This window comes from Ornithorhynchus anatinus, chromosome 3 (assembly GCF_004115215.2).
Source record: "Ornithorhynchus anatinus isolate Pmale09 chromosome 3, mOrnAna1.pri.v4, whole genome shotgun sequence".
Classification (NCBI taxonomy): Eukaryota; Metazoa; Chordata; class Mammalia; order Monotremata; family Ornithorhynchidae; genus Ornithorhynchus; species Ornithorhynchus anatinus.
In genome coordinates this window covers 29,903,048-29,918,072 of record NC_041730.1, presented here as the reverse complement: position 1 = coordinate 29,918,072, position 15,025 = coordinate 29,903,048, and the positions used below count along the sequence as shown (strand labels likewise).

At 37.7% G+C, this 15,025-nt stretch overlaps 1 protein-coding gene across 3 annotated transcripts in view; it reads right to left on the bottom strand.

Annotated features, from left to right (window-relative positions):
* Positions 1 to 263: 263 nt before the first annotated feature.
* SLC1A2 (solute carrier family 1 member 2) overlaps positions 264 to 15,025 on the bottom strand; it is a 132,511-nt gene continuing 117,749 nt past the window's right edge. For all 3 annotated transcript variants that reach the window (XM_029059466.2, XM_007658768.3, XM_007658765.3), the window contains exons 10-11: positions 13,070 to 13,301; positions 264 to 9,894 (exon numbers count right to left, since the gene is read on the bottom strand). In XM_029059466.2, coding sequence (XP_028915299.1) covers positions 9,820 to 9,894; positions 13,070 to 13,301 — 307 coding nt within the window. In that variant the 3' untranslated portion in view covers positions 264 to 9,819. The remainder of the gene's footprint in view (positions 9,895 to 13,069; positions 13,302 to 15,025) is intronic.

Genomic DNA, 15,025 nt, shown 5'->3' with positions numbered 1-15,025 from the left:
TGCATAGGCCAAGGCTGGCATCAAGTGGACTGGGAAGAACCATATTGGACCTTAGTTCAAATCCCTTCACCTTGGGATTGGTACAATTGGTAGGCCATCCAGACAACTCTGTAAACTAACCAAAAGCCTCTATGCAAATCATACCTCCATTATGGACTTGTGCATTCACCCTCAAAATACCAGTTGCAGTCAAACAAAATGGATTCTTGCAACACACACACACACACACACTCTCATACACACAGTAACATCAGGCAAGAAAATTATGAATCAACATTTATTGATGATATATACATGAAAGATACAACATTTAGTGAAATATTGGATTCACTGATTATTTTCAGTATACAAAGAATGTCAGGTTTTATAGCAGTTACAGAAATCAGTCCACATAGTAAGAGAAAATTTGAAAACAAACATCTATAATAAAATGAATATATAAATTACTAAAAAGGACAGTTAGTCAAGAAGGCATTTCCTACAAAACAATATACAAGAAAAAAACCTCAGAGTTAGTTGAAGTTTCATTTTCTGCATTCATTTGTCTTTTAACATCAAGTGCTACAAATACTGTACAGTACATTACTTCAAATCATTGATTGATATTTTGAATCTAAGGAAAAGATCAATCTCAATTTTTTTTCTGCTTGTACAAGAAAGCTCCCTGAAAAGATCTCACCAAAACAATTGGCTCTGGACAGTGACGGTTCCCACCCAAGAATTTGGCAGAAACTGGAGAAGGGGAAGCGATATCTTAAAAACACCCCTGAAGAGCTCTTGAATTCCACTTCAGTGTAATGATAAGGTCCTCAATCTTACCCTCTAACGGTTAGTCTTTCTGGACAGAAGCCACGTTTTTATCAATTCCTATAGGTAGTATAGTTCTCACAGTATCTAATTCAATGATAATTTAAAGAGTGCTATTTCCAGAGGCAAATAGATATTGGAAGTCGTAAAGGCGAAACAAAATTTATACCACCAAAAATATTTTTTTGCCTTTTCCCAATACTATCATTCTTGGTTTTGTGCATCATTCTTCTCCATTCTTACACCAATGCAGCATTCTGGACTCTCTGTGCTTCTGTTTCTGCCTCCCCCCATCCCCCACCCCACCCCACCCCCAGCTGATTTGGACGATGAAAACTGCTGCAGTGTCAGCTTTGAGAGGACATGGCAAAGATGTGCTTTTGGAGGCCTGGGTTCAAGGAAGGCTTTAGTCATAGATCCAGAAATCAGTGACTTCCCTTCACCCTGCCACTAACTGGCAACTGGAGGCAGTCCAGGGAGCCAGGTGGCCTGTAAATCTCTGAGAAGTGAGCATGGCATTTCAAGTTCAATCACCTCAGAGCAAGGTTGAAGTTTTCCTTATGACCCTTGTGCTAATTTACCTAGTAACTGACTAATCTTACGTCACTACAAGTCAAACATGCCAAGTGAACAAGACACCTAGGTTAATGTCATCGTTCTACAGCTAATTAATGCTCATGGTAGTATAAGTGCCACAGTTACACTTAACAGTGCATTAGATGAGTAGTGTGATGCTTTTCACTAAGAACAAGGAAACTTGACACGTGCACACCCACACACTCCATCCATCCACATGGACTATGCTGGTTAGGTAGCTCCTTATTAAGTATTTACAAACATCTTGGCTGCATATTTAATTTTGAAAATTGTGAGTACAGGCAAGATATTTATCTATGTGTTTACATACATAGAAAATTTACATTACTAAGAGAGAGATTCATAGTAACACAACTAAAAGTGTTTTCAAAATACAAACATCTATTCCAGTTCACAGCCAAAGAAATAAAAATTATTAAATTAAAATACATCTATACATCATTTCACTGAAATTACACACAGATACCTATATTATCTACACAAAGTGCGAAGAGGCACTGTTCTTCATGCTGAAACAAAGTAAAAACTTAAGAACTTCATACTTTGACAGTACACAGAGAAAAAAATATGTGTTCAACTTCAGTTAAGAGAATACCTGATATTTCAGCTTCGAAGTAAAGTACATATAAAGAAAACCTCTGTGTCCATGTATCTTAAGGAAACTTCTGAATATCTCACGGACAAATAACCACCTTAAACACTGGCCCTATAATCAGATTCAAAAAGTGTGACTGTTGTGATAACAAAAGTCCCTTTCCTTGAAGGGTCTACTTCACAGTTTGTGATAAATTTACAATTTGTGGAAGAAAGAGTATTCACAACACAGGGTTAGATTTTACCCCAAAGTGCTTCTGGTTAAATCCCAATGGGAGAGGAGACTTACTTACCCATAATGGAATTTATGACCCAGTTTGTATCTTGTTTATTCTAGCACTCATTTCAATTTTAATTCTAAATGTGCTTAAATAAGGTGAGGCTCAACAGGTATTTTCTTAACAGCAATTAACCACAAGAACGCTCCCCTTCCCATCACTTTTCCCCCATTTATATTTCCCTAAACACAGCTATGCAGTTTGTTTTCCTTATAGACAGTTTTGAAAGTGTGGGGGGGAGTTCTGATATGTGTTTCTCAGTAAAAACAATTCCACTTCTATAACCTTGATCACATATATAAAGGCAAAGTTACACTCTTAGCCATGGATGACTGGATTCAGTGCTAAAAATAGGGATCAGAAAGCTTCTAGACTAGAGACAGTCAGTCTAAAAGAATATTTTGTCATAATATTAGGTTTTCTACAGAATTCTTTTTTCCTCTTGGTAGTTATGTTCTTTGCTTCATTAGGTACTTTATTCTGAAATTTCTCAAATGCTGCTTTATGTTACAGAAAAATGTCACTACTCTAAAAATCCTTATAAAAATTGTTTTGCTCTAGATAGAATTATTTCCCTATTGTTTGTGGTCATATAGAAAATACTATAAGAATATATCTGTGTCTGTAAATTACATATGCTAAATAGTTTCCTTCTGTTTACACTGTAGTTCTCTATGGTTTCTGAATAGGTTCAAACCCATAAAATCAGTATAAAGGTTAAATTAGTAATGACTATATATTCTCTGAGACGTATAAATACATATTGCCATGCATTCTATAAATAAAAATTTGTAGTAAGAGTACAAACTGCCTGATAGTGCAGGGGATCATTGGGGGAAAAACTGGAAAAAGGCTAGTGGAAATCTGTGGATTTTGCCTCAAAACTCATTTCCAAAAACAGTCTACTTGCTGCTCATGAGACTATATGGCCCTAAAGAGAAACCTAGAATTGTACTGCTGGCAGAAAAATCAAATTATAAACACATTTTGCAAGCTGTCTTCCCTGGCTGTAGAAAACAAATTATAAAATACAATACAAAAAATCCCAGCGAAGGTATCCTCTTGTATACAAATCTCGAGCAGACAGCCGGGGCTTTATTATGTTACCTAGAAACCCAATGTTTATTTTTTCCTGGAGGAGTTTAAAGTTATTTTAGAAAATCTGGAACCCATTGTCTGTTAAAAAAAATCAGAGTACTAAAGATCTGAAGAGCAATTCTTCTCATGCGGATGAGACAGTACCATAGAAAATCAGAAAATGTCTTCATAGGCCACTTTCCTGGAGGCCTGTATTGTTTCTTATCTCAGTGGGTATGCCCTCCTGTAGAAGCACACTCTCAGTGTTGCTTGGAGTTCTCACAGAGGGGTTCACAGCACCACAACCATCTCCATTAGGAATCATTTTTGTGGCAAACCAAAATTATGTTCCGATGTTTCTAACTCCTGAGAAAACAGGGGAGCCTGAGGGATGATTTAAAAGACCAAATCTCAGAAGAGAAGCTTGCATGGGCTGGGATTTATTGAGAAATGAGCATCACTGCAGCCTACTTCCCCTAGCTGGTTTTGCCATTAATACCTCAGCAGAACAGGACTGACTCAAGGTCCTCAAAACCATCACTAGGAAAGGAGATATGTGGTTAAAGGGGTTAAGGAGGAGGAGGAAGAGGAGGAGAGGCAGGGTAATATGCAAGGAAGATTAACATGTTAATATTATAATTATATTGAGGGTCAACCAAGAACTTTAGTGATTTCATGTTTGAGAGAGATATCCTTGATATAATTATAATTCATCTTCCTCCGGCCTTATTGCTATTTGATGCTTTACTGTCATGCCATTTAATAAACAAAGACTTCGATAGGAAAACTGCACTAGAGAAAAGTAGGGAAAATGGAAGGGATTCTTTCCTCACCCTTATCTACTCCATCTTTATTTTACCAGGGTTCTTTACTAACATATTCTTTATAGTCCGAAATACAGCCTATATTCATTAGCAGTTTAAACACAGAGTAAGGTAGTTAAAAACAATTATCCCATTGTAGCTTTAGCAGAAATAATAGTACATTTGAACAGGAAGGACATGCTGAAGGCATTACTTTACAGTACAATATTGTTTCATGAAATCACAATTGTTGCCAAAAGGTAATTATCATTATGCAAAACTCAAGCATTTTGAACTATCACTATGTGCAATTACTAGCCTATTTATGCTAATTATTTGCTTTGGGGTGAGATCAAGACATATTCCACAGTAAAGATCAAGTTAAGAGATTTGATTTAAGACAACTATTCACAGCTCTTTGAAGATATGGATGTATCTATCCTCATAGCTAGAGATACCTCCGTTTAAATGTGCAAATGTAGGTCCATTTATTTAGGTCCATATGTATGTATGTTTCTTCTTGTGTCTATATATATAGACACAAGAACAAACAGAAAGGAGAAAAAGAAAAGTTATTTACAAATAATTTAAAATAAAGTGGTGTAAATTCTGCACAAAGTCTTATCCAAGGGTTGCTTATTCTCTCTGCAAATGGCTCCTGCAATCCCCAACTGGATTAGTAATTAATGCTCTTTTGAGAAAACTCCCCAAAATGGGCATTCTGAGCAGCTCTGCATTGTGTTGCTACAACAAGAATGATGCAGTAATGCAGGTAAAGTGGAAGAGCACAGATGTCAAAATGGTTGTGCAATTTCCCCTGAGCCATATGACTCTGCTATTTGTAAAATTAGTTTAAAGGACATTCACCTTGCAAAGGATTCATCTAGAAGTGATCCCCACCTGAGGCCTAATGCCAGCTTCAAGGAAGAGCACAGCCATACCTTAATCAAATTCTGAAAAGCCTAAAAGTGAGATATATTGGATTTTTCTTCCCTTACAGAAGATGGCCCAAAAGATAAGTATTTACTTGTAATTCATCCCACATAGAGAAAAGAGAGGACTCACAATGAACACGAACACAGCATAGACATCTCTGCTAACAAGAGAAAGAGACTTTCTCTGTGTGGTCAGCCCCTGTGGTATTGCACTTAGCAATAAGGCATGTAATATTGCTTTCAGCACACAAATCCCATAGAGTCCACTGAAAGGCTGTGGAGCAGGAAAAAGTTTAGATTTTCATCTCCCCAATTCCCAAATAATGATTCTCTGACCTAAATGCCTGCACACTGTTTTTTCTTTTCAGGAAGGATTCTTCTTTCTACCCTCCAACACAAGAAAGCAAAACTCAGGACCAGTATTGTGGACCCTGAAACCTAGGGCCCAGACAGGACAGAAGAGGACAAGGAGCTTACCAAAAAGTAAAAGGTTCAAGTGATCAACTTATTTGAAGAACTCTAAATGATGAATTACAAATATGACTCAAGAAGCATTTGCCCAAGCAATCATTTCTCAAATTAGGTCATTAAGAAGTAACATGGCTTAACGGAGAATGAAGAAATGGATTCAAGCTGGCTCATATTTTCCAGGGAAATTCAGTGAAATGCAGTTGGGTCAGAGAAATTCCATACCTTAAGCAATTCCAAAATCACTAAAATCTGATGAGTTTAGTTACGTTGTGGGCCAGAAATGGAAGACACTTGTCACTCATGGGCTAGCAGTTACCTCAGATTGTGAATTCATGATCTTTTCTGACAAAGACATCTCTAAAAATCTTGCTATTCATTGTTCTTGCTTGAAATTGTTTTCTGTAAGGTCCCAAATGCCAGTTTAAAGGCATGGATTGAGTCTTAATGGGAATGGGACCACTGTAGCCGTGAAAGAAACTGTGTTTAAGTTCAGGCCTTTATTTTTGGCTTTGGAGAATTTTGTAAAAGAACAAAAATGAGGCCAAAAGAGGATACATAAGAGGAGGAGGAGAATTTTGTAAAAGAACAAAAATGAGGCCAAAAGAGGATACATAAGAGGAGGAGAGTCATCAAAGTGGGAGAAGTAAATTACATTTGAGTGTGATTTAGGAACAATTTATTCCCCAAACCAAACAATAACTACAGAGATTTGATTTCCTAAACTACAATCTGTGAAGAAGGACTTTATTGTTTATTGCTGTAGCTGAAAATATCAGAAAGCCAATAGCCTTGGCCCAGAAAAATGCCTCTAGACAACTTGTATATTGACGAAGTTAAGTGAATTATAGCATTGTACTTGTAGAAGCAACAAAATTGTGGTGCTTTCTGTACTGGCTGAGCAGATTATTTGCAAATCATTGTTAAGTAGCTATTTAGTACAATAAGAATATTTATCAGTGTTTTTGCAAACGATTGGGTGTGCCTGAGTTTTTATAATAATACACTTCCCTTTGACAAAAAACAACCCAAATCTCATCCAACATGAATGGGATTTTTGGTTTCCCAAAACTAGGCTGCAAATCTCCTACAGCTAAGCTGTTCTACAAGCATTCCAGCATTCTTGGCTTCTATTTATCCCAGAAAGTACAGGGCTTCAGACATTCCCAGGGTTTTTTGGCACCTCTACTTTAGGGCTTAGCTAAGGAGATGTAGCATCCAATGTGTGTGCCCACTGAGAAAGGTAACGACAGTTCTTTTCCCGGAAGCAGGGTAACTCAGACTCTGCTAAGGAGTTTCCTGCCCTGGAGTCTATAATTTACTCTTGGTTGGAAAAAACTACTGCATTTCCATTTACTCCATTTTCCCAGGCTACCTCAAACTTAATATTTTCTAGAAAATAATCAAATGCTTCTTCAAATCTGCCTCTATATATGAGCAAAGGTAAAGGGCAAGTGCTGGCTGTGTTTCTTCCTCAATGACTCATTGGTTCCTAAAAAGAGACCTAAGAAACAGTGAAGATCAAGTATATAACACATGATGCCAAAACACTGACACAAAGACTGACTTTTTCTGTTCATGGGCTTAGTGGATTTGGCCTATATGTAATGTAAATATATTTCTATTTATAAAATCTTATTAAAATGTCACAGGAGGGTCACAACAGTTTCACATACATTAGACTATCTAAAAAAATAACAGAAATATCATAAATGTCATATTTAGAAAAGGATATGTTAAACATTTACTTGGAAACCATTTGTCTTCTTATGGCACATACACTGGGCTAAGCAAGCCCAAAATGGGCAGAAAGGGGAAAATAATTACAACTGGGAAACTGAGAATGGGCCAGACCTGAGCTAGACCTGGACCAGACCCCATTCAGCATAGGGTAAAGTGAACAGGTAGGAGGGTTGAGAAGGGTTGGGAAGGATATGTTTCAACATTCTGTGTGGAAAAGCCCCAAAGTCATAAGACAATGAGCTCAAGGGAGGAGTGTGGGGCTCAGATTGACCTCTCAGGGAGATTCAGGGCAAAACTTTGAGTAGGAAGGTGGGATGGCATGGCAAAATCGAAGGCTCTAAATCACTTTCCCCTTCAGTGCTAAGGATTTTCCTTCTCCCTTACCTATCTACATACAGAAATACTCTGTGAGGCTTACATGGTGAAGTACAGATCTCAGCTCTGTGCCAGGCCACAGAATATATCAGCCTGGGACTTTGAACTCTTCTATTTCACCATGGGGAAGTTGACTGTCCAACTTGCAGTAGGAAGTAGAAGATGATCCACCTCAGCATTTCCTTAGCTGTCCTGATTCCTATAAACCTAGGGGTGCCATTTGCAAAATATGATCTTGCTTAATACTGCTCTTTGTCCAACAACTCCTGCTCTCCAAGATAAAAGAATGGATAGTATCCCACATTTCTTCTAAGCTGGAGCAGTTCTTGATTTGGAAGAGGAGGGTTGCAGAAAGCCAATGAAAATAAGAATGGGATAGACGTCCATAAAAATATCCCAACATCAAAAATAGCTGGAAGCTAAGATTGTACAGTCTTTCAAACTCTCCATGAACACTTCTTAATCCACAGTGTATCCTGGATCCTCACACCATCTGTACAGGGGTGCCTGAGGACTTAACTTTATCATTACTCTTAGTCACTGAAAAATTTTGAACCTAGGCCTTCTGGGGAAATACTGTGATGCTTACCAAATATAAATGAATGACAAGGACAGTTTAAAAACAAGTTTGCTCTTGTATAGGCTTACTCAAATACTCCTTTCTCTACTCTAAAGCTGTGTTAATATCATTAGAGTTCACCCAAACTTTCATATATCAAAAGGAATGCATTCCTTAAAGTCTCTAGGATTGACCATTCTCTTGCCATTCATGGTTTAAGGCTTGATGAATCGACTACATTACAGGAACGATGTATTTTCTTCTCCTTATGATAATTACCTGGTTTTTTTCGCTTCCCTGTCATAGGGGAAGGTAGGGCCAGAAAAAATTGATGTGAGCTTTAATGTAAATGTATGATAAAGAAGGTGCTTCAAATTAAGTCTCTTTCCTATCTTTGTAAATTAAACAAATACAACTTGATTATAAAGAATTGTTAAAAGTGACACAGTCAACTAAACTCCAAGAATTAAGAAAAATGGATGTGCTTGGGTCAAGGCTATTTGACAGAAAGTATCTGATTAGGGCAGAATGTCCCCCAAAATGTTTTGACTCTAAATCACAAGGCTGTTATTCATCACAGGTACTCAAAAACTTACAACCTAAGGAAAAGTCAACCTTCTGTCATTAATCACCCTGATAGAGAAAGGTCCAAACATTCGCTATATCTTCACTCACACAGCTGAACACAAAGTAAATATGAACAAATTGTCTTATTTATGAAGCATGATGAGATTTGGGTTGATTGTGTCCCTTTTACATTTCCTCAATTATTATAAACATAAAAATGTGTGTATTTCTTCTACACCAACAATGAAATTAACTTACTAAATAAAAAAATACATCTAGTTTGAATAATGCAGCATTATATACTAAACACATACACGTTACTAAACATACCTTTGAATTTCAAGAACGATTTCACGTCTTTCACAGTGACAATGAAATTCAGGGTGTCTAATAATCAACTGATTTCAGTGAGTATAACAGTTTAGTTTAATCCGAAGAAAAAACTATTTGAGACGCTTAATTTAAAGGGTAACTTAAAAGTGGATATTCAGCATCCCCAGTAGCAGATGCTTACTTTTAATCAAGCACATGTGAAAATAATATAAAGAATTTAAAGAAGAATTCTAGCTACATGATGAGAGTGGATTCTCTTGTGATTAACCAGATGAGGAAGTGAGAATACTTTAAAGAATAGTATATATTGTGTGTTTCTTTGTTGCCCTGAGTCCTTGGAGCAAGTCTCACTCACTTAGCAATGTTTTCATCTTTCCTCTGTGGAAATAGACTCTACATTCTGCATCTTGAGGGAAAGGGAAGCCTGGTGAGATTTTGCCTTTAATTCAAACCATATCCTCCAGTTGCATCCATTCAAACAGTAATACAAGGGAGATAGTTAGGGGTTATAAACCGTTATTTGGCAAAGACAATGTACCTACAGTGACTACTTTTTCATAATTCCTCTACATCTCAGGTAAGTAGGATTGCTTTTTTAAGAAGGTTTGTTTAATCTTTACATCATCTTTTACCATAGGATAGCTTCAGGGAGTTTATTAAAGATGTAGCTGGGAGTCTTTCTCCTAGTTTTCCCGCTTCCAGGGCTCTTCTTCAACAACATTGAAGTCTGCCGATTTGCCATTGGTTGCCAGTGTTACCTGAAAACAATTTATCATCAATATCCTTCATAAAGACAAAGCACTTTCCCAATAAATTTAATAGGCTTTGTGGAGAAGCACTACTTTTTGACTCAAAAAGTATTATTATTGAATGGCTTTATACTTATTTTCTTTCAATTTAATGGAGAGTCTTTTGGCTTTTAATTTGTTTTGTAAATTTGGTGAATTAGTGACTGAGGCTTTTGAGGAGGTGATCTTTCGCTTGAAAATTTAGCAATCAACCATACAACCTGCACATTTATAGGAGTGGGTGTGTGTTTCATTACACATACACACACCAGTACAAAACTGAACAATTGCAAAGAAAATGGCAGGTGAGCTACTCCACACAACCAGATTTTAAAGAAAAGCACAACCATAACTGAACAACTATTTCTATTCATGCATATCAAAGGTTCAGTTCCAATCAGACCAGTCTTGTTTAGTCAATATACCACACCTCTAAACCACAAATTGGCTCCATTCATTTGCAAGAGGAGCTGGAAGATCAAAATTCATTAAATAACAAAAGTAAAATAACCACTTCTTGATCATTCCAGTGTTCGCATAAATACCACTGAAAGCCCTATATAAGGAGGGCATATTTTCTAAGTAACAAAACAACAACTAAATTTCATATTTTCCTGGCAAAACTGAACTGGACCTTTTCCTAATAAGACAGCCTTTCAGCTATATACTGCTAATTAAATGTCAATTTTTGCCTAAGCTTACCTTCTGCTTTTATGTCCTCAAGTCATGTGAAAACTTAAACCCAGGACTGATATTCCACATGATGCAGAGACTGGATTTATGGAAGCATTGGGACACGAAGACACGACAAAATGCACCAGTATATGAAACAAATCCGACCACCTTCTTACACAGTTGGGAGGTGCATGCATTACAAGAATGTGCAACATAACAGAAACATAAAGCCATGTGACTTTCACAAATCAAGCAGATGAAATGTACTGATACAAAATTACAAAACCATCATGCGGGAACCACTAGGACACCCTCGTAAAGGTTAGTTTACTTAAAAGCGGTACATGGTTATTGCAAAGTTATGAATTAATGGTGTTAGCCAGAGTGCTTTATCTCAGGGAAAGAGAAATGACACATTAAAAACATTAGTCTGTGACAATTTTGATCAGAGATGCAGCAAAATTGCCCTTCCCTTTAGTGCAATGTGGAGAAAGAGGACTGACCCTTCAAAGGTAACTGGCTCAGAGGAAGTTGTCTGTACACAGAGTTGTCAGTCGTATGTGTCACTTAGAGATTCTGTGGATGTGGGGGATGTTTCTCTCAACATGACAGGGGACTTTCAATGAGGCTAAGGTTGCCACTTAAATGGAATTTTTTTCCTAAACCTGGGGTGAGCTAAAATCAGAAGTCTCTCTGTGGTGAAAGGAGAGGAGCTGCAACAGATTTCTAGACTTTCACTTTCAAATAAATATTTGAAAAAGAGGCTTGGACAAGGATTGGGAGCTGAAATTGTTGAGCCAAAGGACCTTATAAAGCTCTTGGGAGATTATGAGAAGGAGAATAAGTTTGTCTTCAGAGGTTTTCCTGTTGTCTTTCCTCATGTGTCAGCAACCCTAAGGGAACCACCTCCAAAAAGCAAATTAAAAAAAGAACACTCTCTTCTGGACACTGCAGAAACATTTCCCTTTCTGTTTCCTTAATAACTTCATGCCTGGGACATGATGTAATCTCCAGGCCTGCCCCATGTCTTCTCAAAGAAAGTTCTTGAGCAAGTATGAAAGCCTTTCCTCCATTTGAGTGCCATCTTCCATTGAATCATAAATGCCTTGAAGGCAGGGATCATGCCTTTTAAGTTGTCTTGTGTGCTCCCACTACTGAGCACAGGGCAGTACACGTGCTCAATAAACACTACTGATTGATCCAAATCCACCTCACCCAAGCTTTCCTCCAAATCCACTTCACCCCAAGCCTTTCTCAGAAGCTGGAAATCATTTGAAGTGGGATATGGGCCTACTGAAGGAAATGACTTTTACAAAATTCTTTAAAATGACATAGTTCAAAGCCCTGAACATGTCATGAGAGAGTAAATTCCTCAAGCCAAATTAGTGATCCGATAGCCCTTTCTGTCTTTAATTTCTACAATAATAATATCTTTAGATTATCCTATAGTATATTATTTTGTACACATTCTATATATCATATTATGAGGATGGCTTAGAAAAGGAGCAATGGAGAAATAAGAAGGGTGTTCTCAACAAAAACCTCCAATTCATTCCTCATTCTCTCCTGCCATCATCTCTGTTTGGGAACAAATGGCGGTGGCTAGAAAAGATGGACTTTTTTACTAATCTGGAAACGTCTGTGTACTTGCCAGTGCCCTGACCAGAGTTCATTAGTTTTCTTCAGGATGGACTGGGAGAAGAAATAATTCAGAAAGAATTGAACCATTGCGGGAGGAGTCTTATGGATCCTGGCTCAATATTCACTGTTGCCTGAAACCTGTCTTGGGAAGGCTTTTGCTGATTCCTGGGAAATACTTTGCAAATCAAACCCAAGATAAATCCTTTGTCACCTGCTGCGGGGCTTCATGTTTGCTTCATTCTGATCATGACATTTCTCATTGAATTACAAGTTGGTTACAATGAGCCTTCGATAGAAACAATTCAGTTTCTATTTTTATGTTCCATTAGTTAGGACGAAAGCATAAGACAGTTGGTTTGGGAGAGATGGAGAGAGAACCACAGGGTGGGGTGTTAACTCATGCCTCTCTATAGGGTATCATGTAAAAATGCCCTCACATTCACAAATACTCTGGATTTGAATTTAGTCAATTCCTTTTACTTAGCAGCAAAGAAGGTGTCTACACTAAAAAAGCACCTTCCCAGAAGTCAGCAATATGCAAGGAATACAGTGTGGAACTGTTTACTAATCCATGATACACTATAGTGAGGTAAAGCGTCTGCAACATAAATAAGATTCACGTGTTCTGATCTCAACCTTGCTTTTAACATTTAAAGTAAAAAAAATTCAGTAACAACTGAGGGTCACTTAGACTATCTGGGATTCACTGATACTTTGTCACATCAGTATTGAAAAAAACACACTTTAGAAAAATACATGCAAGTAAAAAAAAGAAAATGAACAAGCAATACTATATGCATGTCTCAATATCCATAAATGTGAACGGTACCTTGCACTCATCTACTATGACAGAGTTGTGTGCCGCATAAACACATTGATTAGAGTTGTTTTCCCTATGGTTTTTCATGTCATCAAAAATTGACTGTGTCTTGGTCATTTCGATGTCTTCTTGGCCTTTGTGATGGGCATCAATGCTGTCCAACTCTGCCTTGGATAGATGGTAGACAATGCCAGCGCCAAAGGAGTCGCCCACCACATTCACCGAGGTTCTCATTCTGTCCCTGGGGAGGAGGAAACAGGTTGCAAGAAAAAGTAATTCTGTGACCAGAAATGTTTATACTGTGAACCAAGACACAGAAAACCCCAATTTGTGAAAAGTATTTTCTTCTATTTCAAAATACTCTCTTAGAAGGGGACAGACTTTTCACTTTTGTAATGATCCAAAAAATGCAAATCCCTTGGGAGCCTTGGTCTATCTCACCTTCTTTATATCGGACAGACGGTCATTCTCCCAAACTTCAAGCACTTATTAAAAGCATATCTCCTCCAAGAGGCTTCCTCCAACTAAGCCCTCATTTCCTCTTCTCCCACTCCCTTCTCATCACCTTGGCACTTGGATTTGCACCCTTTATTCATCCCTCCCTCGGCCCACAGCACATACGTACATATGTATAATTTATTTATTAATACTAATATCTGTAGACTGTAAGCTTGCTGTGGGCAGGAAACATGTCCACCAACTCTATTATAGTGTACTCTCCCAAGCACTTAGTTCAGTGATCTGCACACAGTAAGTGCTCAATAAATATAACTGATAGATTGACCTTCTGAAATAGAAATCTTGGACAACAGTAATGGTACAGCTACCTAGAATCCTAGGATACGGTTCCCCTTTTGGAAGGGCTGGAAAAAAAGCAGCAGCTGCAGCAAGTTTCAGCTATCTTCTGCCTTGAAATTGATTCATCATCATCATCATCCCTGAGGCTACAGGGAGCCAGGGAGATCAATTCACTTTCTGGGACACACCATTCACCCACAAGGGTGAAGCAGATGCTGGACAGCTGCTTTGCTTCCCCCTCATTCAGTTAGAGAAGTGAATTTGGCAAATAATAGATGTGTTCAGTTTCCCTCACTCTAAGGAATAGTCTTTGATACTCATCCCATTCTTTCTAGACATACCACATATTGGAAATTTCTTTATGAGTAAAAACTCCAAATTCTATTCTATAATGTCTTCTATCTGTAATTTATTTTGATATTTCTCTCCCCCTGTAGACTGTAAGCTTCTCATGAGCCTGGATCAAATCTCCCAACTCTGCTTTACTTTCCCAAGAGTACAGTGAACACAATAAGTGCTCAAAAAGTACTACTGATGGAGTGACTGATCAATCTAATTCATTTCTTGATATTTTGCCCAAGTTGACATTGGTGTTCAGTAAATAATTTCTTGATGATGATGATCATAAAAATGCTTTCCATACTCAAAACACACAAAGAAACCATTCTTGCCTTGGAGGCACAAGGTATTTTCCTCATTCCTAGATCTCAGGTAAGATTAAGGGGAATCCGAGTATGGTATCCAACTTCACTTCTAATTCTTTCAAAATTTTAAGCAAGCCACTGAATTTCTTTGGAACCGCTCTGAAATAGGTGTTGTGATCATTATTTAGGTAATCAGCAAATTCAATCATATTCAGTTGTTTTTTGTAAGTGCTTGGAGAGTCTCTGGAGTGGTCTGCCTAAAATCCTTAAAAGGTCTTGTGAAACCCTCTTTGTAAAGGAAGAAGATTTGGGCAAGCCACTGCTGGAATCTTTCCACCCCAATAGTCAAATCTTTAATAGTACCTAGTGGAATGTCATGATTGAGAGTTTATAGCCTAGGGGAAAGAGCATAGGACTGGAAGTCAGAAGACCTTGGTTCATGTTGCAACTCTTCCACTGCTCTATTGTGTGTGTCTCTGAGCAGGGCAATTAACCATTTTGGGCCTCAGTTTTCTCACCTGTA